At 40.3% G+C, this 26649-nt stretch overlaps 1 protein-coding gene across 1 annotated transcript in view; it reads right to left on the reverse strand.

The window, feature by feature from the left end:
- The window catches only part of COL4A6 (collagen type IV alpha 6 chain), a gene marked incomplete at both ends in the record, with an annotated part of 116489 nt that overhangs the window by 22237 nt on the left and 67603 nt on the right, over window positions 1-26649 (reverse strand). Inside the window, 14 exons of the mRNA XM_079541919.1 lie at window positions 580-649; window positions 1169-1222; window positions 1453-1497; window positions 2359-2418; window positions 3771-3824; window positions 4829-4921; window positions 5823-5864; window positions 6001-6036; window positions 6654-6716; window positions 7117-7152; window positions 8568-8636; window positions 9688-9804; window positions 15153-15197; window positions 17294-17428. Of these exons, the coding sequence (XP_079398045.1) occupies window positions 580-649; window positions 1169-1222; window positions 1453-1497; window positions 2359-2418; window positions 3771-3824; window positions 4829-4921; window positions 5823-5864; window positions 6001-6036; window positions 6654-6716; window positions 7117-7152; window positions 8568-8636; window positions 9688-9804; window positions 15153-15197; window positions 17294-17428 (919 nt within the window). The remainder of the gene's footprint in view (window positions 1-579; window positions 650-1168; window positions 1223-1452; window positions 1498-2358; window positions 2419-3770; window positions 3825-4828; window positions 4922-5822; window positions 5865-6000; window positions 6037-6653; window positions 6717-7116; window positions 7153-8567; window positions 8637-9687; window positions 9805-15152; window positions 15198-17293; window positions 17429-26649) is intronic.

Raw genomic sequence — 26649 nt, forward strand, 5'->3', positions numbered from 1 at the left:
ACTAGTAAGTCTGTTAGGCTAAGCCAACAATGATGGGAAAACTTCCTCCTGAGCCCAGTGAGAAGTTGTTTCAAATTTGACTGCATTTGAAAGAGAATGAGGCATTATGCAACTTGTCCCCATAATTTTACAGACTCCAAGATTGTTGTCACCCAGAGCTCTTTCAACTGTGGCATTAATTTTCTCTTCTCAATGGTATTCCTATCACATTGAACGACAAATAAGAGCAGAATGACATTCAGGCTATCCGTTTCTTTGGTACACAGAAATAAGACACACAGGTAGGCTACATTTCCCCATGCTCATATACAGTCAGTTTCCCAGGTGTTTAATTGTACCTTGAAATGTATCATTTTGCAAGTCAGGAATGAAAGATTTATTACAAATTCAGGTATAAATATACGGCATGAAATGTATCTGTATGTTACCAATACAGAAATGAAAGGAGGAATAACAAGAGATAGGCTAGACTCAAATCACAGCATGGAGAAGTGCTAAAATACAGAAATAAAACAAGTTGCATCAGAAAAAAAGTGCTTTAAACTCGTTTCAAAACAAAAAAGAAATAAAAACGTGTACCTGAAATTACTACACCTTCCTTGTCAACAATGATAGGAGGGCCTGGGGGACCAATGTCACCTACTTCACCCTGTAGAAAAAAAGGGGGAAATGGATTTCTCCAGAAAATGACTTAACACAACAAGCAACTTGTGACAAACTGTGGTATCATTAATTCCTCTCACTCTAACACGGTATCAAATCCTCTTTAACACAGGAAGTGCAAAATCTGACTGTTGTCCAAATCACCATCATAAATACATATTACAAACACAGTCCATTGTGCCAGAGCAGTGCAGCACTTTGATGATTCACGCAGTAGCACTGCTCTGTGTATAAACCTACACTACATGCTCTCCATCAAATAAGCCCTTCACTGCTTGCATTTCTCATGTTTGCCAACCATATATCAATGTTGGTGGCAGATTTTAAGTTCACTCACAGCAAACTACTGTACAGTCATTTTCCACTCCATTTCCAGACATCTGGCAGCCCTGGCAGCTATCTTAAGCATCCACTCACTCCCATAAGTTCAACTGAAGCAACGACATTTATTCATGCAAATATATTTACGATGGCAGTGCTTTAGTATTTCCATCTGAGAAGCTACCTTTGTGCCTTCAACTCCATCCAGTCCTGGATAGCCTGGAATACCTGGATGACCCTGCAAAGTCACAAACAGGAACCTTTTTATGAAGTGACACAATAACATGGCATAATTTGATAGCTGAGACACCTTCAGTGCTTAGACCTGTATTGCAAAGCCAGTTTGTTGTCTTACACATACTGTCAAGCATCTGAGAAGGAATAAACAGTAACCTGATTGCACTGATTTCTCAGCACTCATAATACCTAAGCTGGTTTCTGCAGTAAAACATAAAAAGAGTATTTCACCTTTCTCCCTGGAATGCCATTGGATCCATCCAGCCCCAAAAGACCCTAAGAAAGGAAAACACATTATGTAACTTTCAGAAGCTCCATCTCAGTCTGCTCTTTCTTCACCAGGCTCTGAGATCTCAGTACCAAAGAGTGAAAAGGTAAAATTTCAAAAGGAGAAGCTACTAATGGTTTTCCTTCTCTTCCAAATACTAACAATCATCATCAAAAGCATTCAACAGGATAACTGATGAAAAGGTGTCTTATCTTCTTTAGTCATTATCTTGCTAACTAGGTCATGAGTTTCTCAACTTACAAGATTAGTAGGTGGTTCGTCATTACAAAGCTGTGAAACTTAACAGAGACAAATATTTTCTGCTGTGACAGTTTTGTTCTTCAGATGCAGAACAGAATGCTTTGGTCTTCCTGTTGTATGAGCACCACGTTGCTGCAAGTTCATGGTGATTAGAAGAATCTATGGCATGTGATGGAGCATGCTGTTAACTTCCACCTTCACTGTCAAGTTTGACCAATCTCTATTGCCAGCTGGACTTCTTCATTCCCAACTATGTGTTCTTTCATAGCTTATTCTGATAAGGGGTAAAAGCTCCCTAAAGTCCCTGCAAAGCCTCTGTGAAGCTTTCAAAAAGCATGGAAAAAACTCAGGCCTGGTAGTATCAAGTCCTCCTGTACTCATGTATGATTTTCTTGGACTGCCTCATCTATTTTCATATTTCATCCTTAGTCTAAGACTTTACTGAGAGAAGAACTGTTGGTTATGTTATTGTATGGTGCTGGCTAATATGGGTCACAATTCTGTATCTGGGACTCCTACATGCTTTGAGAATGCTTCTGTTAGTGGTAAGTCCACTTTATGAAACTAGTTTAAAAACAGGCATTTAAAGACTCTGTAAGGTTACCTACCCTGCCACCTGGCAAACCAGGCACACCTTTTTCTCCTTTTTCTCCAACACCACCAAAGCCCTGAGGGAAAATATTAACATTAGATCTGAAAGGAACTTGAAAGAACAATCCTAAATCAGAATGAGCACCAAAACATCTTTTAACATTAACTGCAACAGAGATGCAAAGGAAATGGACTGTTTCTGCTGGGCTTCTTTTGCCCCAGAAAGAAATCAAGCAGCTGGTATTATGTGCAGTGCATTATCTTCTTCATTCCCTGTGACTTTCATCCATTTAGACTATAGCACTTTTCTTAGCAGGAAATGCGAGTAACACTGTGCTATAAGCAGCGAAGTTCTGTCATTCTGTATCGTATTCTACATTTAGAAGTAATTTCAAATCTAATTTCTTAACAGTAGCAGCTCAAGGCAAGACTCAGAGCACCTTTTTTTAATTTTTTTTTTTTAATTGCTAAAGCCTCAGAATGACACAAAAATTTTCAGTTGGAACTGTTTGGTGGTTTTCCCATCAGCAAGAAGTATCAAATCCACAGATGGAACACCAGGATTTAATTTCAGTGAGTTGCAGTAGGTAGGCAATTTTCAGGCTTTAGTCTTGAAATATCTTACGCTTGTGGTTAAATTCACACATATCCTCAATCCCACCAGCTTCTGTGGGCCTCTTGTGATGCTTAAAGATAAACATGCACATAATGGAACATGTCCACAAACTGTGCTTCATGAACAGGTTCTCGCACGCCATTCTACTGAGAACATCTGTACACTGAAGAAACCAGCAAACAATTTATCTCATTGGCCAGAAGTTCCACAAAATATTTATTACCAAAACTTATCTAAAGAACTTGTGTTTATAGTAAGTTATAAGCTGGGAAAGACCTCTCTGGAATCCAGAGATAAATTGTTGTTGTTAATTCATAGAGGGAAGATGTTACACATTCCTGAGCTTACAAGCACTAATGTTAAACAACCCATTTTAAAACTAGATATATACATTACGTCAGACATAAAGATAAGTATATGTGCTTTATAACTTGAAATAAAAAGCACATCTAAATACAATTAAACTGAGAGGATTTTTTAAAAGTACCTAGCTCTCTGTGGGAGATCAAGAAACACTACCATCAAGTGGATAAGCAAAAGTTATGCCTACTTGCAGATTTCCTTTGCAAACCACAGTTCAGACGTACTGAAATGATGGCTGCTTTGTAGCACCTATAGCAGGACAACGCCGTCTTCTTCATATTTCCAAGACAAAAATGATCAGATTACAGTTTTCACAAAATTACGTGGACATTTGTATTAGATTTTCAAATATTCAAGTGCCTAGAAACTCCTGTAGAGATCTTATGAGCTATTCAGAGGCTTCTGAGCCATCTAACTCATACTGGGCACATACTAGAAACTCTCCCTTACCGGCAGTCCAGGCAATCCTTTGTCTCCAGGCAATCCTTGAGGGCCTGGCTCACCCTGAAAAAGGTAAACACAATAAACCACTGTGTCCATGAAAGCATGATTTACCCCGATCCACCCATCGCACTCCTGACTCCTAAGGCAAGGCCTTATTTGGCAGCAAGTACGCTTGATTTGTGTCATCATTTGCCAGTGCCGATGCATGCAGTGGATTGTCTGTGACCACTTCCCATGGCTTCTAAGACCACTACTTTGGAACTATTGTTCTACATTCCTCCACTGCTGGAAGGCAAACCAGAACATCTCAGATTGTCATCTTTGAACACGCACAGTAATTCATGGAAAGGGCTAATAACACATGCTGAGATAAAATAGTCATTGTAATCCTGCTTACAACTTCAAGAGTGAGCCATATTAATAGCCCTTATTTGAGTCTCAGACTAATGCAACTCCACCAAGTAAGACAGTGACTCCCATGACTTATGCAGTGGCTTATGCAAGCTCACATCAGCTCCCACACCATTCTGTATGTGTCCTAGACTAATCCAATATGCCTATACTTCATGTGTGCAGAGAATCTTTGACTCAAGTTCCACAGGGCTTTTATAGACATGCTGATGAGATATACATGTATCTCAGTAAATGCCTGAATAACAAAATAAGTGAGAGAAATCCAATTATTTCATGTTAGTGTGTGTCAGAGTGAAAGCAAAAGACTTGAAGCTTTTTATTTACTTTTTAGAAAGGAATTGTTGGTTTTTTATAATTTATTTTTACACAACCATATTTCACAGGTCCAAGGAAAACTAAAAGAAGGTCATTCATTCTAGGATTAATGATGGAAATCTTTAAATAGCTTTAAGATTTATCATTCTGACAGGTATGGATTCTACAATGCTCCACACTGCTCTGAGCTGACAATATTTTTATTCAATAACTCTCTGGAGATTAAACTAGTGCAGAAAATGAGTATGGTTTGGAAAGATAATGGCCCTCACTGTCTAATAAGTTTTTTCAGCCTTTGTATCAAGGGGATGGGAGGGCTTCTAAGTTATATTTACCTTTTCTCCTTGTTTCCCCTTTGGGAATCCCATGAATTCTAGTATTCCAGTCGATGGAGGGGGACCCGGAGGGCCAGGCAGTCCTACATCACCCTGTAGGCAAAAGATGAAGGTATTAACATAGGCAGAGTGCACCTGATTTCTTATGAAAGTTGCTTGTGAATCAGGAAAAAAAAAATCCAGTCTAATTTTATGTTTTGTACAAAGTATTTGTGTGCCTAAGTACTGGCACAGGAATTTGGCCATGAAAGCCAAAAATCAGATTGAAAATTAAGATTAGCAAAATGCATTAAAATTGTTTCAGAGAAGTTGTGGATATAAATCACGTAAAGACAAAAAAGAAGGGAGGGAGGGAGGGAGGGAGGAAGGAAAAGCCTAATCTTTAAAATCAACAGAAAAACACACCAGAAACAATTTGAAGAGAAATGTGCAAGACAAGAAGTCAAGAAACAACTAGAAACATAGTATACTGATAACTGATTTTAACAGCAGCAGAATCAAGCCCCAAACTGAAACCCCTGAGAAGCCCATTATGCCACCATAAACTCCTCCCACAGACTGCAAGATGTCCATTAAGATACTAAGACTATAAATTATGCATCAGTTAATCCAAAGAATATTATGAAATGCACAGAGCATAAATTCCAAAGAAAAATTCAGTACAAGAGTTAAGGGTCCATATAAACTAAAGGACAGATTCAAAATGTGTCAAAAGAGGACCTTGTGTCTTGACTGCCATGAAAGCACTGCACTGAAATGACACTATCTTCCCTCACTTCATTCAGGAAAAGCTCCCATCCTCCTTTCTTTGTAAAACATTATCAGCAACCAGCAAGACTCTTCAGTATTTGGACTGTCATTCAGTCCAAAAGAAGAAAAGGAAACACAGAAGAAGAAAATGCTGCAATCCAGCCACCGTGTAGAGGATAAAGTTATGATGGAACACTTGAGTATAACTTTACACTCCCTCTGTACCAGAACAAGATTCACCTACTTTTTCTCCTTTCTCTCCTTGAAAGCCTAATCCCATATTACCCTAGGGGAGAAAAAAGATGACAATGAATAACAAAACATCAGCAACATTGGTATCATTATCATCTAGGAACACCATAATGACAAAAAAAATAGCCAACAATCAGGTGTGGCAATATGACAGAAATGAAGGTACTTACTTTTGGACCCGGTGGCCCAGGAGGACCCACTGGACCCTAAATGTGAACAAGATCAAGACTTAAGTAGGATGCAAATAATAGGAACAACATTTGGTACCTGAACTTTCATTTCATCTCTGTCCCCAGAGCAAAAGCAAGTGATAAAATAATCTTCTAGTCTTCATATCTATGAGAGACAGCATAGTCCTTTGGCACTACAGTTAGTTAAGAGCAAATCTTAATTCAAAAGCAACAAACATTTAGTTTGTTTTTATGGCTGTCCAAATAAAACTCTCTTCTAGTGTCTCAGAAAATGAACTTTTCAGCACATTTCATGAGAAAGGCTCTAACCATGCAGAGATCAGAATATTTCCTCTAGTTCTGAGATGAGGAAGCCTTCAGAACAGTATAAAGTAGTGTTTGTAGATGGTGCTCTAGGGCTTTGCTGGAGCTCTCATTCATGACTGTTGCTCTGAACACTGCTCCAGAGGAGAACTTTGGCTCTTGAGATTAAACAGTCTGAGTTCAAGTATTTCACAACTAAAGAACGTGCTTCATCCCCTTAGAAGGGCACAAACTTCTGCTCATTGTGATGAGACAAATGTAGTCAAGATGGAAAGTTGCCAACATTTTGAACTATTCTATCAAGAAGTACAACAGTCAGGGCCTCTTACTTGCAAACCTGGTAATCCTATAGGGCCTGCAGGACCTGTTGGACCTGGAAAACCTTTGGAGCCCTATAAGAAGAACACAGGAGAAATACAGAATGTGTAGCACCTATCCCATCAGAAAACATACAGTAATAGCCCCCCAGTTATGTACATTCATTTACACTCTTTAAGAACCCAATTCATATTACAAGACAAAAGTTGGAAATCAAAGTTACAGATTTGAATGGTAGAAGGGAGTTTGAATTTCATAGGGAAAAGCAGAACAGACAATAGCAAAATCTGACTTCTGCTGCCATAACATGGACCAACTCATACCATTAGAAAACTGGAGTTATTTGAGCTACTGGTATAAAGAAAACACACAGCCCATTAATTTGAAAAGTGTCCCTGAGAACCAGTACAAGGGAAAGCACCTACTTCCAGTAATATTCTTAAAAATTATAATTCCCCAAATTAAGTAACTTACAGAAATACCATCCAAACCAGGAAGACCGTTTTCTCCCTAAAAATGAAAAGCACATCAGTAAAAATACCATTGTATCACTGCAAAAAACTATGAAGGGCTATAAATACATATTTATTAGTCTAAACAGGAATATTTGCTTTTTAGTTAATGTTCACTTTTAGTTCTGACACCTGTGCTCCCACGTTTAAATTGGGAAATGGATAGGCTCCAAAAGTCTGAAATAACAACCACCATTTTATTGACAGGGAGCAAAAGAAACTGAAGTGGCATTAAAAAGTTGCATTAGTTGTAAAAAAATCTGAAAAACACACTACAAAAACTTTCATTGCAAACACTATAAAATGTTATTTCAAACGATCTGTATTTTCCACAAATAGCAAACTTAATTTAAACAAAGATCTATTTAATTTTTACCAATGTATGGTTGTATATGCATATATGGGTAGAATTTCAGAAAAGTTCGTCATTTTGATAAACAAAAGGGCAGAGTGAGGGGCCTTACACGACAGAATTTTTTTAAACTATTTTTTATATTTAATGAGTAATGAAGCTGCTGAACATAGCACAAGACGTACCAAATCTTTTACAGTTTTTTCCCAAGCCTGGTGCTTCTGTCAAAAGTTAACACCACTCCAAGCTGGTGAATGTTTGCTTCAAGGCAACAAAGAACTAAATTTTTATATGAGGATATTGAAGAACCTACTCACTGTCTGGAAAAATAAATTGTGATCATGTTCCCATAGTCTGTATTCTCTTTATAATAAATAAAATTACAGACATGATACAGACATTTCAGGGCAAGGTCCTTACCAAACAGAGAATTAGAATTCTGACTTCATAGCAATAAATGGTGAAATAGTATGAGTGGAATATGGTATTCATGCATTTAAACCCAGAATACAACCGGCTGATTATTAATATCTCCCAGTACAAAAAACACTGGGAGGCAAGTGGGATTTCACAGGAGAAATCTTAATCTGTGCTTGCAAGTCTCCTGGGCAATTATTTCAACAGACCTGGCATGTGTGAGGATGCCACATACAGGGAAGTTCTGCATCTGAAAACAAATACGCTACCTCATGTAAATCAGGGTAAGCTTACCAGAAATTCCTCATATCTATGTTTGGCACCAACAAATGAATGGTGCCAGCTGCCTAGAGACAGGTGAAGGACCAGCAACTACTCTGAACAGTAACAGGATGAGTTATGTGCCAGCAATCCAGTATGCAATAAACAAGATGTTTTAGTGCTGCAAAGATGAAGCAAATTCAAGTTCTGAAAGCATTCTGTGTTGTCATTAAGGAATGGTCTTTTTCTCTGCTCTGCCTTCAGACCTACCTAGAATGCCCATGTTTAGCATTATGAGCAGCCTAAGCTGTAGCATCAGCCCTGAAACCTCTGGGACATCAAAGTGTTTCTCATCCTGTGTTTTCTCCCATAGAAAATCTTACCTTCATTCCTTTAAGGCTGCCTTGAGCAAAAACAGGTTCTCCTTTCAGACCTTTTGGGCCAGGACGACCCTATTAAAAAATAAATGACAAAAGTAAATTTCTAGTAAACAATACACTGATTTGGTTTTGGAAGAAATTACATTCAGTATAAAGAACTTCTTGCTCCAGTAAACTACAAAGGTAGCACTGCAGTGGTATTAGAGAACTTAAGACTTCCTGAGGCTTTAGAAAAACAACACTCTGCAAACATTTTCTCTGGTATTTTCCTGCTTATATTAGATTTTCCTTTTATTTTAGGCCTTTAAAAACTTTTAAGATTCTCCCTGAATCTGTTTGACATGCTGTAACTGCCCTGTACATGTATATATCTCTTCTGTAGAACAGTACATTAACATATTTGCTTAGAAACAGTGAGACAAAAAAAACCAAAAACACACAACAGGTTGCATGCATGAATCTTCTGAAAAAGCAGCTGTTATAATTCTAGATTTACCCCATTTATTTTAATCCTCATCATTCCATGCAGTTTATCCAATGTGATTTCATGTAATTGCCACCTTAATTTGAGAGGAGTTAGCTGATCCAAGCAGCTTTTCTTGCCAAAAATAAAATCCCACACGCATTACAAAATAGAAATTTGAGCAGGAAGTATGAGTAAATCAGTTATTTTAGAAAGTCATATTTTAACTTGCTTTTGTTTCTTTGTTATTTTCAACTTTACATTAACTTCAAGTCTGGATGACATACAAGAGACACGAGCAGTTCCTTTTTTGAATCAGCATTCCCTAACCTGAAACATTTCAACTGGAAGATGTTTGACACATTATAGTTCTTAAAAACTTTATCACAGTCTCTTCTCAGTCAGCTTGAATGTTGCCAGTGACAAAGGGATAGGGAGCACACTGTCACAGGACCTTCATTTTAGCCTCAAAAGTTAACATTTACACAGTAAATAAGAGTGGAATTTCAATAAGAAAATGACACTGAGCTCTAAGAATACTAAGGAACTTGGGGTTATAGGGTTCTTCCTAAGAACTCGGGAGCTATTTTTCCACCACTGGTAAGAAAAGCAAATCCTGGCTTAGTGACAACAAAACACTACAGCTGCCTTGGGACGTACCGGCAGCCCGGGTATGCCAGGAAATCCATCTGTCCCAGAAACACCAGGACTCCCAATGGTTCCATTGCAGCCATCGAGGCCAGGTGGACCCCTGGGTCCAGACTGGCCAGGGTGACCCTGTGTAAAAAGGAAAAAGAGAGGATGATGACAGGTGGTATTTTATTAGCAACACTGTCCCTAGAAAACTTCCGTCTTCCAAATGGCAACACAAAACAAAGGAAACAGGCAACTCCCACTCAAGTTCAGTGTATGACAGGCTGCAGTAGAAGTATGTTCTTCAGCCAGCATTGTTTATCCTCCCCAAAGATTAAATCCTAGAACATCAGCTGGATTCAATTATCTTTCTCTCCAAGGGATAATTTTCTGAAGTACATAACTTGTGCATGAGTAGGTCCTGAAAGCACAATCTGAAATACACAGCATATGACACGGAGCACAGTGCGAGGGTGCACCTGACAATGATAATGGAAGTTGCTCATGTGAAAACAAGGAAAAGAGCAGGTTCAACAATACTGAGCACTTGTAATTCCAAAGTTATAGTTCCAAACATGAAAGTTGCACTGACTTCTCTTCCTCTCCACTGTGGATTCTTTCTTTTAATAGTTCAACAGATGTTCCAACTCCAGCATCACATCATTCACAAAACAGCTTTCCTCACCGTATTAAACTTAAAACCTTAGGCAAAGCAACCGGAGAAAGATCTAATGAAACTAGCAGTTGTTAGAGAAAGTTTTTGTAATGGTCAATTAATAATCAAAAACAGGATGGAAAAGAGTTGTACCTAATTCTGATTTCACACTAATTTAGCCCTGCCATAGCTCTATTCATTTGACTCAGCACCATAGTGATGCAAAGGAGATAAAAATTAGAGCCTTTAGTTACTTTTTCTTCAGTATCACATGGGAATACTTTGGCAAAACAAAGGAAGGCCAAACTGTCAGTCACAATGCCCAGGTATTAAGCTTCTCTTTATCCTATCCACCTTTTCATAGAAACGAGCTCTGTGGCACTCAAAGATGATGTTTTGTGGTAAGAAGAAAAATGAAATTCAGGGAGTGAGAATCAGTAATTGACAGTTCTCTCTCTCCCCTCAGTACACCCTGATTTTCTATCATTCCCAGAGCGTTTTTGTGCGATCCCAAAGATTCATCTTTAAGGTATGGCATTAATGCCATAAAATGGCGTTAACATGAGTTATGACTCATGTTAGGAAAGGGAAAAAGAAACAAGGATAAAATGGAGATAAACCAGAACATTAACAATCCTTCACGCTTGACACATAAAACAAATCAGATTTGTGTTACTGAAGGTCTTTCCAGTCCAAGCCAATACCATATACTCTGACCAAGCTCAATGAGAACTTTGTATTAATGTAAAGATCTAAGGATCTTAAAATGCCTTGCTAAAACATGAGAATGCAATAATCTTCATTTTACAGATGAGAAGCTGGGGTCACACAGTAGCTTAGTGACTTTCCCAAAGGATGCAGAGTAACTTACAACATGATTATTTAAACATTCAAACTGATCACCAGTGTCAGCTGCTACTGAAAGAGCCATTGCTTGCTGCTGGCCACTCACACCTACTCTTCTCTGTGCTAGCATAAGCACAAGCAGAGCAGGCAAGAAACCAACAACACAGCAGAAAAATAACTATTCTGTTTCTTAATTTTAACCAGATGAGTTCCTTGGTCCAGCACACACCTACGTGGCAATTTGTGCCAACAAAATGGAGAGGAGAGAGCCCAGATCTGCCATCTGTCAGTCAGTAAGGTGCAAACTGAATCAACACAAAGTGCATATCCACTGCAGGATCTAGGCAGTTGATGTAGACAGAGATAAATTTGAATGTAACAAGGCCTCAGGACATAGAATGAAGTCACAGAAATCATCCCAAAGCATTAGCTAAAGGCACCACTGTGTATGTAGTACCAGTAGCCCTGATGATTAAAGTCCGCTGGTCAAAGCACCCACCTGTGGTATGCAAGCAGGGGACTCTCCAGGCCCCAGTCAAATGACATGAAAGGGCTGAAGCACCAATTTATTGCCACTTATACTTCATTTGGTTCCCAAATCTGGAACAGATCAGTGGCAAGCCACCCTCCTCCATCCATACAGTATGCCATAGCCAAGAGCAGCAAGTCTCTGATGCGACAGGCTGTGACTGCAGAGGAAGGCCAGAGTGGTCGATTCCTATGAGGTCCTTCCTTTTGTTTACAGCAACAATACAGAAGCTATGTGAGATAAGTGCACATGTATCTGGTTACAACATAAGCTGGCCAACTGCAGGGTTTAGGGAAGCTGAGCCAACATCTGCCCCTCAGACAGATGAGGAAGCAAGCTGCTGAGCCTCCAGGGCTGGCCAAAAGCCAGCTGTGCAGGCAGCTAACCAACAGGCCTCATGTCTCGGGAAATGCTTTGGGTAAGATCTCCTAAATCGTGGCGCAATACAGTGTCCAAGAGGCCCAAAAGACTTGGGTATCCCCCTAACATGTGAGGAGGGCTCACAAAGAGGATACGCATCATGCTGACTATAGTGAGTGCTTATGTGTACTAAACACATCTGTGGCCCTGTCACTTAATCCCATGGCATCCATGTCCGTGGTTCTGAGCCAAAGCTTGACATAGCTGGACACACAGACACATGCTGTCTCTTTTGCTCTAGAAGAAAAACATGGGATTTCCTACTTTCCTACTTTCTATTGTGCAATCAGAATTCATTATGTTTTAAGAATCTTATCTCTGGCAATACTGATTGTGCATAACCAGCTTCCTCAGGAGTCACAAAAATCTGCCTGAAATTATTTTTTTACCTAAAAAAAAGTAGTTAATAGTTTCACTCTACTAGTTCTACAAGTTCCACTCCATTTACTCATTCTCAGCTCCTCCAATTCCTGCGTCAGACACATCAGTTCAGCTCAAGCACTTCAGCTGACTAAGGTGAAGAAGCAGCTTTTATAGTTGTTACTGATGACATGGCAGAATAACTAGTTTACAAACCTGAGCTAAGAACAGGCTGGAGAGATTACTTGTGCTCTGTTCTCACAAAAGGGGTCATTCCTTAGGACATAGATAAGGAAATCTGAACTGTTCATCTAGGCTTTTGCTTTATCTGACTCTTTTGCATACACTAATGCTGTGATCCCAAGCGACCTCTTTTCTAAATCTAACAGGCTTAGCACAAAGGCCGTCCCAACAGGAGAGCTCAACAAATATTTAAAAATCGGGAAACGAATGCAATCAAGGGTGAACACAAAACTAATTGAAGAGGCAGGTTCATGGATTGCTACAGCAAAGTGGCCTCTTTACAGCCTTGCCAAGTGCTTGTATTTCCTCTAGGAGGGACACAAAATAGAGAACTTCACCTCTCTGTGTAACTCTAACTTTCATTGCACAGACAAGCGCTTATTCTGCACAGAAATACTTCTTTCCAGAACTCTTCAGATAGTTCATGAAAAGCTATATACATCCCCAGCTTCAGCCCTTGCCAGAGGTGTCCTTGAATCTTGTCCTATGGGAAAAAATAAACTTCCCAGTAGGGCTAAGGATTTGATGGTTTCCTCTGCACTGTGACACAGAAGGGCTAGCAATAAACACATGCTGCTGCTGTATTTATTAGGTTAAAAGGATTAGTCAGGCCAGCTGCAACAACATGACTTACTTACCAGCAGTATTCCCCAGGGAAATTCTATGGAACACCATTTACATTAAGGTCAACAGTGGGATACTCCTCTGAATTACAGTCTTGCAGTCTTTTGGCTACGGTCAAAATATACCTGCCCACACTTTAGATACCTGCAGGCTCAGAAGATGCTCTCTTCATGTTTGGATGTTAATTCTTGTGCAAAGATAGTGATATATTTTTACTTCTCTCTTAGATATATCAGCACACAGATACTTTTTCTCCTTTGCTCTGCATTTCACACAAACATGTAATGTCATCGGTTTGTGTACATTTCACAACAAACCTTAGCTACTCCCCATCCTGAAATGCAACTGACAAAAATGTAAATATTTTCTCAAACAGTGGTGTTTGCTATTTTCACCCAGAATTAAAGCATTTGTCTCAATGGCTAGAATGTAAACAATATGTATTAGTTTCCCTGCGCCCTTTTTCCGTCCTGCAGTTGTAACACAGAAGAGCCAAAGGTGAGCATTTCACTGCTCATAAGCAGCAAAACCTACTTCTTTCCCACTGGCCCACCTGCTCAATACTGTAAAGGAGACAGAGTAGATCTGCATATGCTGGAGGCTTTGAATCCTCTCATCTGCTTCCCCCACTCTCTCCTTGGAATGCCTGCTGCTGCCAACTACCTGGCAGTGGTTTTTGCTATATCTCTATCCTTCCCTTATTGTTGGGAATCCCCTTTCTCCAGAGCCTCATCTGAAAAAATACCCTGAGAACAGCATGTTCCCACAGCGTGTTCAATTAAATTAAGTATTATGGGAACAGCTTGTTCTCTTCAGAGCTAGAGAGTTAGTCTGCTGGTGGGAAAAGAAAAAAATAGCAGCAAGGGAGTAGAGCAGGAGAGAAAACAGGCAAGGATGAACTGAGGGAGAGAAGGGGCCAAGAAGGAGCTCCTTCATGGGGCCAACTGTGCATCTTCAGCCAACCTATCAAAACAATTCAGTGTTTGATAGGAAGTAGGAAAACACAGCTCAACCATGATGAAACTCTTGGCCAGCTGAGAATGTAAGGTAGATGGGAAAGAGAATAAGAGTGCTCAGAAGCACAAGCATACAGCAGGAAAAATATCATTAGAAAGGACATATAATTCTAATACCAGAAGGAGAAAGCAGAACTAGCTAAACAGTGCTGAGAGAACAAGGAAATCTGGGGCAACTTCTAAAGCTGGCCCAGCTAAAAAGTCCTCTGAGGCAAAGCATTTCTAACACATCTCTCCAAGAATCACTGGGGAAAACCAAAGCAAAAGAGAGCTCATCAAAATAGGCATATAATTTTCAGTATGATGCAGGAAACAACTTCTAGAAAGTTCAAGTTGTAAAGAAACAAACCAAAGACTCCTGATGGTCAGGAAAAGTAGTTACCAACTCTTACCACATGGCAAATGCACTACTCACCTCTTTTCTGTTTTAGGTTTCTGAAAGGCTCAGATCTAAACCAATACTAGAGCCGAGCCTGGAAGCAATAATTCTTCAGAGGCCTCAGACCTAATCACTGTTTTGGTTCACATCATAGGAAAAGAAGATTGAAGGAGATCACATATCACATATAAGAAGGCTACTGCGAGGAAAACTGGAACAATCTGCACCCTGTGCCCGCAGCAAGCAAGATAAGAACTAATTGCAGCATAAACTACAATATGAAAGACTGAAGTGAGGGAATTGGATTCTTTTTCAAACAGAGAAAGTAGAGTCTCCATCATTACATATTATGAAGAATTGCCATTTCCCTCTAGAGAGAAGAGACATTCAAGTGACTTATATTTGCATATGTAAACTCACTGGGATCCCATTGATGCCTTGAAATCCTGGAACTCCCATTGAACCCTGAAATAAGATGAGAACACGTTATATTTCTCATTATCAATCTGTATATTTCAGTCACTGGTGAAATACTTTTCACTTCAACACTTTCAGTCTTGGACTTCAACTTTCAACACTAAAAGAAGCAAACTATCTCACGTAGATTCCCTCTGACCACAGAAGTCACTGAAGATATAAACTGAACATCTGAGCCTGTCTAGATGCCAAATGAGTGTTTCAGGAATGTTTTAATCAGGCAATTTAAAGGAAAAACATAATCTCCTATTGCACATCTGGGGAAAATAAGATGCCAGGAATATAAACAATCCAGTATAAATTTAACTCTCAGCGTGACGCTTGATCTTCCAAGAGTTTCAACAAGTCTTAAAGGTTCTTATTCATCTATGTTTTTATACCTCCATCCAGGGACAAGTAGACAGCTTTATTAATTCAGATCACCTCCGACTGAGTTGCAAGGGAATATCACTTTGCTGGTTCTACTGCTCTACTCTGGATAATAGTAGAACAGGCTGCACGAGCAAAACACCCACCCGAAATTATTCTTGCTTTGGAAAGGTAAAGTATATTGCTTCTGTGAAGGGGAGGATCTTACTGCATGTTTGTATTGTATATGCAGCCATTTCAACAGATAGAAACAGACGTTCTGGAGTAGAGAAAGGACTATTTCAGTGCAAGGTAATTGGTTTCAGTTGTTAGAGGCTAGTTTCAATTCCAGATTTCTGTCTTTTCCAAAATGTGAAATAACTTCAGTGTTATCTGCTAGAATTGTGAAATATCACTCATATCAGCAGTCAGTGCTTGTTTTGAGTACTCCTTTGCCTTTCAGATTAATGCAATACTGAGGCAATGACTTTCATTGTCATCATTGTCAGTTTACTATGTTCTTTGCCTTATGAGAAAGGATGACTGGAACTTCAATGTATTGACGAATATTAAGCAAAGCGGAATGTAACTGCAGCATATAAAGCAGAAGTGATCTGGCATTCACCTAGCTATCTCACTTACCAGCAGCTGACAAAATGTGGCAAAACAAGTTCTAGTCTGCTGGTCCTGGTTTCTAAACTATCTGGCTTTTTCTTATTTGCATATATAATTTGAGCATTTTGCATCAGATAGATGGTCAGATGATCTGGACAGTCCTGGAACACAAGTCTTTGTCCTGATGTCCCAAATTTCCTTCAGATTTTTGAAATAAGAAGCAACACAAAACTTCAAACTACTGCCCTTGAAGCATTCCTTTTGTCCAAGCATGTATGCATGAAAATGGGAAATTCATTCCAGTTCATACATTAGACAGTATCAGACATTTCTATCATATAACCTCTTTTAGGCTATGTGGTGGGAGCATACACTCTGCACTACTTCACGCGACTGGACAAGATGAGTCCTCACTGCACAACTCAAAAGTCACGATGCAAACACATGCCTAGACACAATGTAAACCTTCCTTAAGGTAAACTACCTTCATGTATCCGCTCTACATCAGTGAAAGTATTTGCTCATACTTCCACTGACTCTCCTGCCTAGTCTGAACACCTGCTTTGCTAGGTCCTAAGAAGAAACAGCAGAACAAACCCTCAGGGCACTAAGGTACATTTGCTACTGTGCCCAATCATGCACATTCCCTTCACTGACACCTGCTTTATGTTGGGTTATACTATTTAATATGGCAATTCATAATATTACTTCTGTTATAAATATCTTTTTACCTGCAAAACTGAGTTGCAGGTTCCACTCAATATCCATTACCTTTGTCAGATATCAGCTCGGTATCTTCTACATAGGAACCAGCTCCAGACCTCTCTGAATGTAACACAAACGATATCCATCCATCTCCGGGCAGGTGAAGTGAGAAACTACTGGCAAAAGCAATGTGCTTCTAGCTATGGTTCACCTACCAGGATGGCTATAATGCTCAACAGCTTTGGAACCTGTGTTTTTACTTCAAAATAAAAGCAGGGGATTCTCAGAAAGTATTGATGTAATACCCTTGTCCTTTGGCAGACAGTCCAAGATGTTCCTTATATATTCAAACACATTAAACAAGACAACAGATCTATTGCAGGTGGAAAAAAAAGAAAATTCATTGTTGAACCTACCTTGTTGCCTTTGTGCCCAGCTGGTCCAGGGGGGCCCACCGCTCCTCTCTCACCTTTTGCTCCTGGCAAACCCTCTGGACCAGTAAATCCAGGAGCACCTATTGGTCCTTGAATCCCAATTGGTCCTGGCCGACCCTAAAATGCAACAAAAAATAAGTCAATACACCATGTTTATAATCTTCCATTTGCTTCAGCCAGCTTAATCTTTAACATAACTTGATATCTGCTAGGTTAGTTAGGACTAAAGTTTTCCCCTCACATTTTCAGATAAAGATTGTTTTCAGATCTATTCCAGATAAATGATAATTAGATAACGAGTAACAGAAACCTCCCTTTTATTCCTGAAAGATTTAATAGTACCCATAGTGCTGTAGAAATGTGGTAAAACAACAGTGTTTTGAGATGAAGCTGACTACTGCTCAGGAAATCTGCAGACTCTTTTTCCAAGGTGCAAAATACAAAAAGCTTTTTGTTTATGCTTTAGTTCAAGTACAATAGAAGACAAAACAAGATGCAAGAAGTGAGAGGGTCACATGCAGTCAGAAAACACACCGGATTATTTGAGACTAGTACCATAGTTGGCTCAAGACTAAAACTCCACAGTGAATTAGCTTATATTCCACACTGATTGCCTTCCAGCCAGGGTGCGTATTTCGACCTTCCAACAGCAGAAGGTGCAATGCCACACCATTGCCTGAAGAGGGCAACATTTTCTAAAACTGCAGACACTCATCCGTGACTGACGAGCTCCTATTGTTCTACCACTGCAGATGTGCAGAGTAGTCTGGTGCTTGGTTATTTAGCAAAACAATGCTGTCGAAATAATGCTGTAGGCGCTCTGGTTTTTTCTTAGCCTCAGAACCTACCACTTGACAGCTGAATACTTACCACGGAGTTTTGTGTTAACATTTTTACACTGCTCAGTTCATTTTGAGAGAATCTGAAATGGATCAACAGATTCTAAGAGCCCACAGTATTGGTAGAAATTGGCAGTTTAGGACAACGCTTTCTAGTAAGGGATGGAGTGCATTACATAAAGTTATCCATGTAAAGAATCAAGCCTGACATTAAAAGATACAGAACGGAGAAAGAAGTCTAAAAGAAAAGGCATCCTGCTTTCAGTTCTCTAGTGCCCACGTCCATGGCATTGTATTTTTATTCTATTTCCCTCACTTCTTAGAACAGCAAAAGGAATGCAGCTCCCTGCTGCAAGGGTTTTAATAATCTCAGCTGGAGACATACAAAGTCTTCACTCCATGCCTTGGCAGGTAAAAGACTGCTACTAGTTTAAAAATGGATTTTTACATGTTAACAATCAAATGAAATGAAAGAATCCATGATAGATCTTTTAAATTCTTTTTCCAGGATCATTTTTATGCCCATTTAGGCTAAAACATAACACCCCATGTTCCATCACTCTCGGAGCAGTTTTCTTATAAGCTTTAGCAGTTCCCTCACATCACTCCCTGTTGTGATTGTTTCATCTCAGTCTTTAACAGAGGTCAAGTACAGCTGTTCCACATTTCATACCTTTTCTGCACACACACTATGCATACTGTGAGCTTCTAGGGGCACAGGCTCCCATCTGAAAAGGCTTTTCAGTTGATCACTTTTTTCACTTTGGGATAATTATCAATGGAATCCTTTATATTGGGACCAAGTGATCGTAGCATTAATCTCCAACTCTTCAGTGGTCCTTAGCAACCATACAAAACAAGGAACACGCTGTGAAAATCACATGCTTTGCTCATGCTGTTGGTCTCAGCTTTAAGCTTCCAAGCTATTCAGAGCCTTGTGGGCGACGCTTCCCTTACAAGACATGGGCTGAGCACAGCTCACCTCAAGGCAACGCAGCTGTGCAGATACCTGTACTGAGCAGGACAGCCACCAGCCTTGAGGGCAACAGCACCCATCAAGGTCTCTAAGGAAAATACACAGAATTCCTCAACCACTGGAATTGTAAACACCTGCATTTAACTAGTTTACCTGTTTAATGACACTGTTCCACAATGACTGGAAGTGATAGCTATGAGAATTTTAGGAGGTTTTTGTTTTGCAATGCTGCAGATGACTGAGACAAATATATCCAGAGGAGACAGAAAGGATAAGAAACTATGTTCTGCATGTGTGCAGCTCTGGAGCTGACAGCAAAAAGAAGCATGTTCTGAGTGGTGTCAGCATCCACAGGTTAAAAGGTCTCTCTTGGTACCATACAAGAGATTTTAACAGTGCTGGAAGATTCTGTCCAGCGCCTCAGAGCACCACAAACCACAAAGACACAGTAAAGTGCTTCTAATCTCTCTGATAATGTGATTATGCCATGATAATCAGGCTCTCAAGAATTCCTACTGTTTCTTTTGAAGTCCGTGCGGATGGAAATCATATTTTATATGCTGAAACAAAGGACTTTGCTGCTAAAGAAGCCGTGCTTTTCATCACTCAGCAGCACTCCCATGAACTGTCCCAAGACAAAAGCGTTGTGAAGAGCAGACGCTGTGCTATGCAGGAGCAATGCCAGGAGAAAAGCACAACAAAGACTCAGGTTTTCCCACAAAGTAAACTCACAAGGTTCAGTGACTTCAGTGAGTTTACACTGTGGTAAGTGCCTCACCTTTACTGTGCTTTGGCACCAGGGTTGCTCTTACTTCTCACTTAGCCCAGGGATAGAAAGAACAAACAGCTCTTTGCAGTGAGGACAAGATTAATCACCAAATGTGAACTGTGTCAAAAAGAAACACCAGGAAATCAACAAAACCCTCCATTTTTGGTCACATATGTACACATAGTCCAGTGGCCTGTAGAAAACCCATTAGGAACCGAAGAAAATGGTATTGTTTTGGTGTGTGTGGTTTTTTTTAATGGAAAATTTTAGAAATTTAGTAACACCAACCAACGACAAAGCCTATGAAATTACTGCAATTTGTGAATCTTTCCATAAATGCCCACTAGAATTTCATATATTTGAAACACGACATGAATTCTCCAACACATTTGTGTATCAGGCTTTTAGTACTTGAACAGCACCAAATTATGATGTCTGTTCCTCTGTAATGAATATCTTGCTGATAAATAAATAAAAATGGCATTGTATCAAAACACACTTGTGGCCTCTCCATAGATAATTTCAGAATTCTGTGCCACAAGTTCAACATGCATTACATGCTTCTCTGCTACGTACTTTGCCATTGTAACCATTCAAACTACAGAGATGTCTCAGACCCAGGATGTTGCTCCACAACAAAGTGGAAAAATGGCTGGGGATAGGAAGCACCCATTGCTTCTGCATCACCACCCTGCAGAGGGAGGTAAAACAAAATGACTGCAAAACATTTTGATCACAGCATCTTTGAAGATAGAAAAAGCTCTACAGGAGGTGTCTTCTTCCCTTCATCCTGCAATCCATTGCCTCCCCCAGGTGCCACAAGGGAAGGCCAGTTGCGTGGGGAATAGGGGAGTCTCTAAGGAATCCGCTGCTGCACCAATGAATACATCACAGTTTCTCCGTTGTCCCTTCCCATTTTGCCAGCTCTAATACCCCACATAAATTTTCGCCCACTACAGCAGAGCTTCACACATAGCACTGCAAATTCCAAACATTCTTTTTTTTTTTTTTTTTTCTTTTTTTTCCCCTCCAGTGCTTCTGTTAGCTTGGAGAATCAAGTGCAGATCTGTTCCATCTTTCACTGTGCGATGGAATACAGGTAGCAGAGGTACAGAACCACCAAACAAGTCTCATATTTCAGGGACAAAAAAATAATACAAGTACCTGCCTACCTGGGGGGCAGATCTGCTAGCCTCCCTCAATACCAGACATTAATTCAGTGGCTCATCAGCAAAAAAGGGTGCTGAAACTCAGAAAGCTGGACAAGTTGATTACTAACCAAACAGAAAGCTACTCATCAAGTTGGGCAGACCAGCTTCAATCAGTGTTTCAAGAACTCCATGTGTTGAAGAAAAAACATTGTTATTATTTTAAGTAAAATAAAGATCTGTGTACATAAAAAGCCACTCACTTTAAAGATGTTCATGCTTTCCCAAGCTAATGCACAAATCTATCAGATAGATTAAGGATGTCTTCTGTAACATGGCTTTTGACTTCCATTCTAGCACAATATTAAGTTGTACAAAATCCCAAGCTCCTTCTTTTCAAGTAGAATTTAGTGACCACAGTTTTTAGAAGGGTCTTATTTACTCATTTTCTTCTTCACCCATCATTTCCTCCAAATACAATGTGTTAGAGACAAAGATTTACTTCACAAGTACACGGTTTGTAGTCTAAAGCATTTATTACTCAGCTGATTACATTGAGGTAAACCAAAGAACCAACCATTAGTCTTTATGGAATTAGAAATGCATGTTCTTATATCCTCAGTACAAGGGGCAGAGCCCAGCTTAAAACTCTGAAGGAAGATCTACATATGCTGACTCCCACATTATACAGATAGAGGTCCTTCACAAAGCATGTTCACACAGGTCATTCCTTCCCCCTTTTAGCCACAGCCACTTACCCTATCCAGGGATGCATTACAGAAAATGACACACAACCAACACACCAAGCCCAGGTGAAGTGACTGCAAGTGACATAACACAGCAAGGCAGTGTCCATTTGCACATAGGGGCCTCTTAGTGGCATGACCCTTGGGTCAACCAGTCCTTCTTTCTAGGCCTCCATTTCCTCCCTTCCCCTCTGCACCAGTGGTTACCCCCAACCTGACACACAGCACCTAGCACAAGTAGCCCTGCTCTCATCTGGGGCCTCTCAGCTCTACTGAAATAACAATAATTACTGATGAAAAACCCTTCAATATTTTCCTAAATTACAGGTTAGTGTCATTCCTGCATTCCATTATAAGTAATTATTTTCCCTACCGAAAAATGCTTTGTACTTTCAAAGAATTATTCTCCAAATCTTCTACAAACTCAGGAAACTCTTGTTCAGGATAGCTTCTGTAATTCTAGCATACAGCTTCCTGTTCTACACAGCTTCTTTTATCACACACAAAGAAATAAGGACAAGAAAAATACCCTGTGCAGCAATCTTATTTCATTCAGTATCTTCCCAAAAATCTTGCAGTCTTTCTCTTTGATACCCCCCCCCTTTGTTGGTCAGATTTTTTTTTTACTATTTTGTTACTATTTTTTTATTTTTGAGAAAAAATAAATGTTATTCCTGTACCGTGTGGAATTCTTTAGTTTCATCACTGATTATGGAAGTTTTCTGTTTCTGCAAACAGAGCTTGGCACATTACACTGCAGAGTGCCAAGGCTGTCATCCCAGGAGTAATCTTTTAACATAGTAATGAGCAACAGCAAGCTGTTTCTCAAAACAATTTCAATTTTAGTTCATGTGATAACAAGTATTCTTGGAAGTAGAACTTATTTCTACTAAAACAGACCAAACTTGTATATATATGGCCTTATATACTATTTTTATATTTAAAAACAAAGCAAGAAAACAACCACTTTGATTCTAATAAATGACTTGCTTCCTGAATTCCGTACTTTAATAACAAATACAGTTACAACTGAAGGTTTACCACATAAATACACAACTTGCATATATAGCCTGGACATAAAAAAAACATATCTTTATTTAAACTGGATATTTAAATCTCTGAAAAGTATGCTCTTCATGCTCCATTTCCAGTTAAAAAGCATTATGGAACATGTTGATCCAATCAGTCCCACATATTTGCTATTTCTGTTTATAGCACACACAGAGACCACATACTGTAGTCCTTCTCCCCCACCATGGACAATGCCAGGAGTGACTCAGCATTAAATCTAAGTAATTGTTCCATTTTATACAACACAAACTTTAAAGAAACTCCTTAGAAGAAAACCTAGGAGTCAAAAGAAAGAGAAAAAAGTCTGTAACTCAGATTGCTTTTTTGCTTTGATGTACTGCAATCGCTGGGGTAGATAAGATAGTAAGAGCACATGGAAATGCTCTAGGCAACAGAGAACACAGACAATGCAAAAGCAGACAGGCTCATGGGCTGCACCTTCTCTCTGAGCAATGCCAAGGCCAGGCAACAGCCTTCCTGCACCTAGCATCATAAAGAGGCACTACAGGAGCCTAACGGCACTATTTGTAGGGATTTTTTAAAAATTTTTTAAAATTTTTTTAAGATAAGGAACAGGTAGCAAGATTTATAAAGCATGGTGGTGTCTTACACTGTATATCAACTAAATGAATAATGGTTGTTAGGAAGTTATGAGTTGAAGCTTGCTTTAAGGGACTATACTATACACTTGAATGGCATTGCTCCCACCAAAGGCATAAATCTGAGCGAAAGCCATATTTTAGAAGAAGCTGTAAGAGTTATTGTGGTTTGAGGACAATAGATATAGGAGAGAGATATCACATCCGAGGTGATCACCCCCGAGCCCCCCAGCTTACCTGCTGTTTGTTTAAGCTAATCAGCCAAGAGGCCCCAGGCAGCCTTGTTCAGGTGATTCATTGGTCTGTTGTTTTTTTATCTTGAACTTTTCACTTCTTGCCACAGTAAGAGGGTTTTTTGGTGAGCCTTTTCTGCTTTAAACTCGAAGGGCAAAGCTAGGTTCCTACACAAACAGAGCACGGTTCATGTAGGCAGCATATGAGAAGTGACAACCGCACCACTCTGAAATCAGGCGTGCTGAAGCCTGGCAGGGCAACTGAGGAAACGAAGCATGAGGCAGAAGGTGAGCAGCAGCAGGCAAGAACTGCTCCCCATAACTCTTGGAGCTTTGGCACAATGCTACGCTCATTAACATTCCAAAAAGTAGGCTTATATTGAAAGGATGTGTTACACAATTATGAAATCTTAGCAAAAAAGCGAGGCCTAGCTGACTTCAATTTGCTTATGAACTAAGCATTTCTTCTGTAACAAAAGAGCACAGTGCAGCCAAGGGTTTGAATGGTTTATGGGATTTTATGGTCTTTTGCAACCTCAGTTCATCTCCTCTCCCTCAACTTTTGGTGCCTAATCTCTAAAATATGTCTTAGAAAGCCTCTACAGTTCCCCGACCTATTCACTTAGGACAGCAGCTGTCATAACATTTTCCTGCCCTTAACTGAAGGAAGGGCACTTCTGAATATTATCTACACCTCTTGATAGCAGCACAAGACACGAGCTGAATTTTAATACAATAACGTTAGTTACTTTGGAAGGAAATACAGGGCTTCTCTAGGACCTCTTTCCATCTTCCTGCTGGCAAAAAACATTTGTTCCCAAGAACACAAACAAGTAGCTCTCGGTGAGAACATGGCTGCAGCTCCTTGGTGGTCAGTGCCCGCGACAGGAGATAGGGCAGGACAGGAAGAGGCTCAGATCCCCCGGCTCTGTTGGCTTTGCTTGCAGATTTTTTCTCTAGCCAGACTGATCTGCAGATGCCGTTGCTTCCCAGTGATAGCAAAGTCCCTTTGGGAAAACTAGTTTAAAGTCATGGTGACATTGTGGGCTGCTACATTACATTACATTTCTCTGGTTAGCAAGTTGTATCAGGAGCACTGCCCACAACATCACAGCTTCTGAATCTCTCCAAGATACACCCTCCGTTACACAGCTTCTCTAAGGACCTGCTATGAGGTCACGGCAAAAGAAGAAGATGGAATATTGTGTTTTTTCCCTTCCACTTGGCCCTAGCACCCTGCAGAACAAACCAGAAGAGTCCAATGGTTTTCCAAAGAGCTACTCACCCGAACAGCAAATAGCTACAATGAACTTCATGCTACCTCCCCCTCTGGCTGGCATTTCCAAGCTGCCTTCTTCAGGGACTCAAGCGACAGAAGATTCATTGTTGCAAAAAAATGTTGTCAGTAGAAAATTAGCTGTATTGAACAGCGAACTGAACAAGTGAAATCTTGCCAGTGTGGGTCCTGTTAAGACTATTAAAGGGACATTGTATGTATAAAGGCAGGACGGGTTCAGCCACATGCTGAAGCCACACAGACTCCAAATCTCCCAAGGGTCTGCTGTGCCCAGATCTGTTAATTTGCTTTGGGCTCCTCTCCAGCTCTCTCTTTTGCAACAAACCCAAATTTCAGTTTTCTAGTTCCTCCCGTATACACAGGCTGTAAGAAGGTGGGTTTCCCCAGAGGGATGTGGGGAGATTCTGGGCTCCCCAGTACAAAAAAGACAGGGATCTCTTGGAAAGAGTCCAGCGGAGGGCCACGAAGATGGTGAAGGGCCTGGAGCATCTCTCCTATGAGGAAAGGCTGAGTGAACTGGGTCTGTTCAGCCTTGAGAAAAGGAGACTGAGAGGGGACCTGATCCAGGTCTATAAATATCTAAGGTGTGGGGGGCAGAATGGCGAGGCCGGACTCTTTTCAGTGGTGAGTGGAGACAGGACAAGGGGAAATGGCCAGAAACTGGAGCATAGGAAGTTCCGCACAAACATGCGCAAGAACTTCTTTACAGTGAGGTGACGGAGCACTGGAACAGGCTGCCCAGGGAGGTGGTGGAGTCTCCTTCTCTGGAGATGTTCAAGACCTGCCTGGATGCCTACCTGTGCTACCTGATGTAGGGAACCTGCTTTGGCAGGGGGGTTGGACTCGATGATCTCAGGAGGTCCCTTCCAACCCCTACAGTTCTGTGATTCTGTGTGATTCTGTGATTCTGTGATGTGGGCAAGGAGCCCACGCCACTGCCCACACCAGTGTTTTCCAAGCACCAGCGCTCCTCAGCAGAGATGGGTGAAACCCTCACCGTCACTCTGAGGGACAGTGACACTGACTTTCATGTATCCCACAAAGGCACGGGCTGTAAGAATCCAGCCTATTCACCAAGAAAGCTGTCGTTCAAATCTCTCAGTAGCAAGGAAGCAGGAAGAACTGCAGAGCTCAGATAATCCTTTGCCCATCAGCCTTTACAGCACTCTCAAGGGATTTAAAAAAAAAAAAAAAAAAAAAAAAAAAAAAGACTGATGGCAATGAAGGAAATGAGGAGTTGCTAATAAGTATGTAATAAAAAGCACCTTTCCGCTGGCTCACACTTTTTAATAATCTATTAATAGCTTTCTGCTATACATTAATGATATATTAAGACCTTTCTGCTCTTCTTTCTGTATAGGAATTGAAGACCAAGCACAGCCAGGACATGCCCTGCTCCCCCAGTAACACAGGGATAAGGAGATAACATAAGAATGGACCAGAGGCAGAGACTATACAGTGGGATGAAGAGATGGAAAAGGAATTACGGAAGGCCCTTCCGCTCTGCAGATGATACAAAGAGCTTTCTATTTCCCTCACGCTGTGGGAACAGAGCCTGTCCTCTCATGCTGGAACTTCCCCAAACATGACTTCCAATGAGTTCAGAAAGGAATGAAGATGAAGAAACTGGTAACGAAAGACAAAAAGTCCTTAACATTAC

The sequence above is a fragment of the Tetrao urogallus genome (genome assembly GCF_951394365.1).
Source record: "Tetrao urogallus genome assembly, chromosome: 13".
NCBI classification, from domain to species: domain Eukaryota; kingdom Metazoa; phylum Chordata; class Aves; order Galliformes; family Phasianidae; genus Tetrao; species Tetrao urogallus.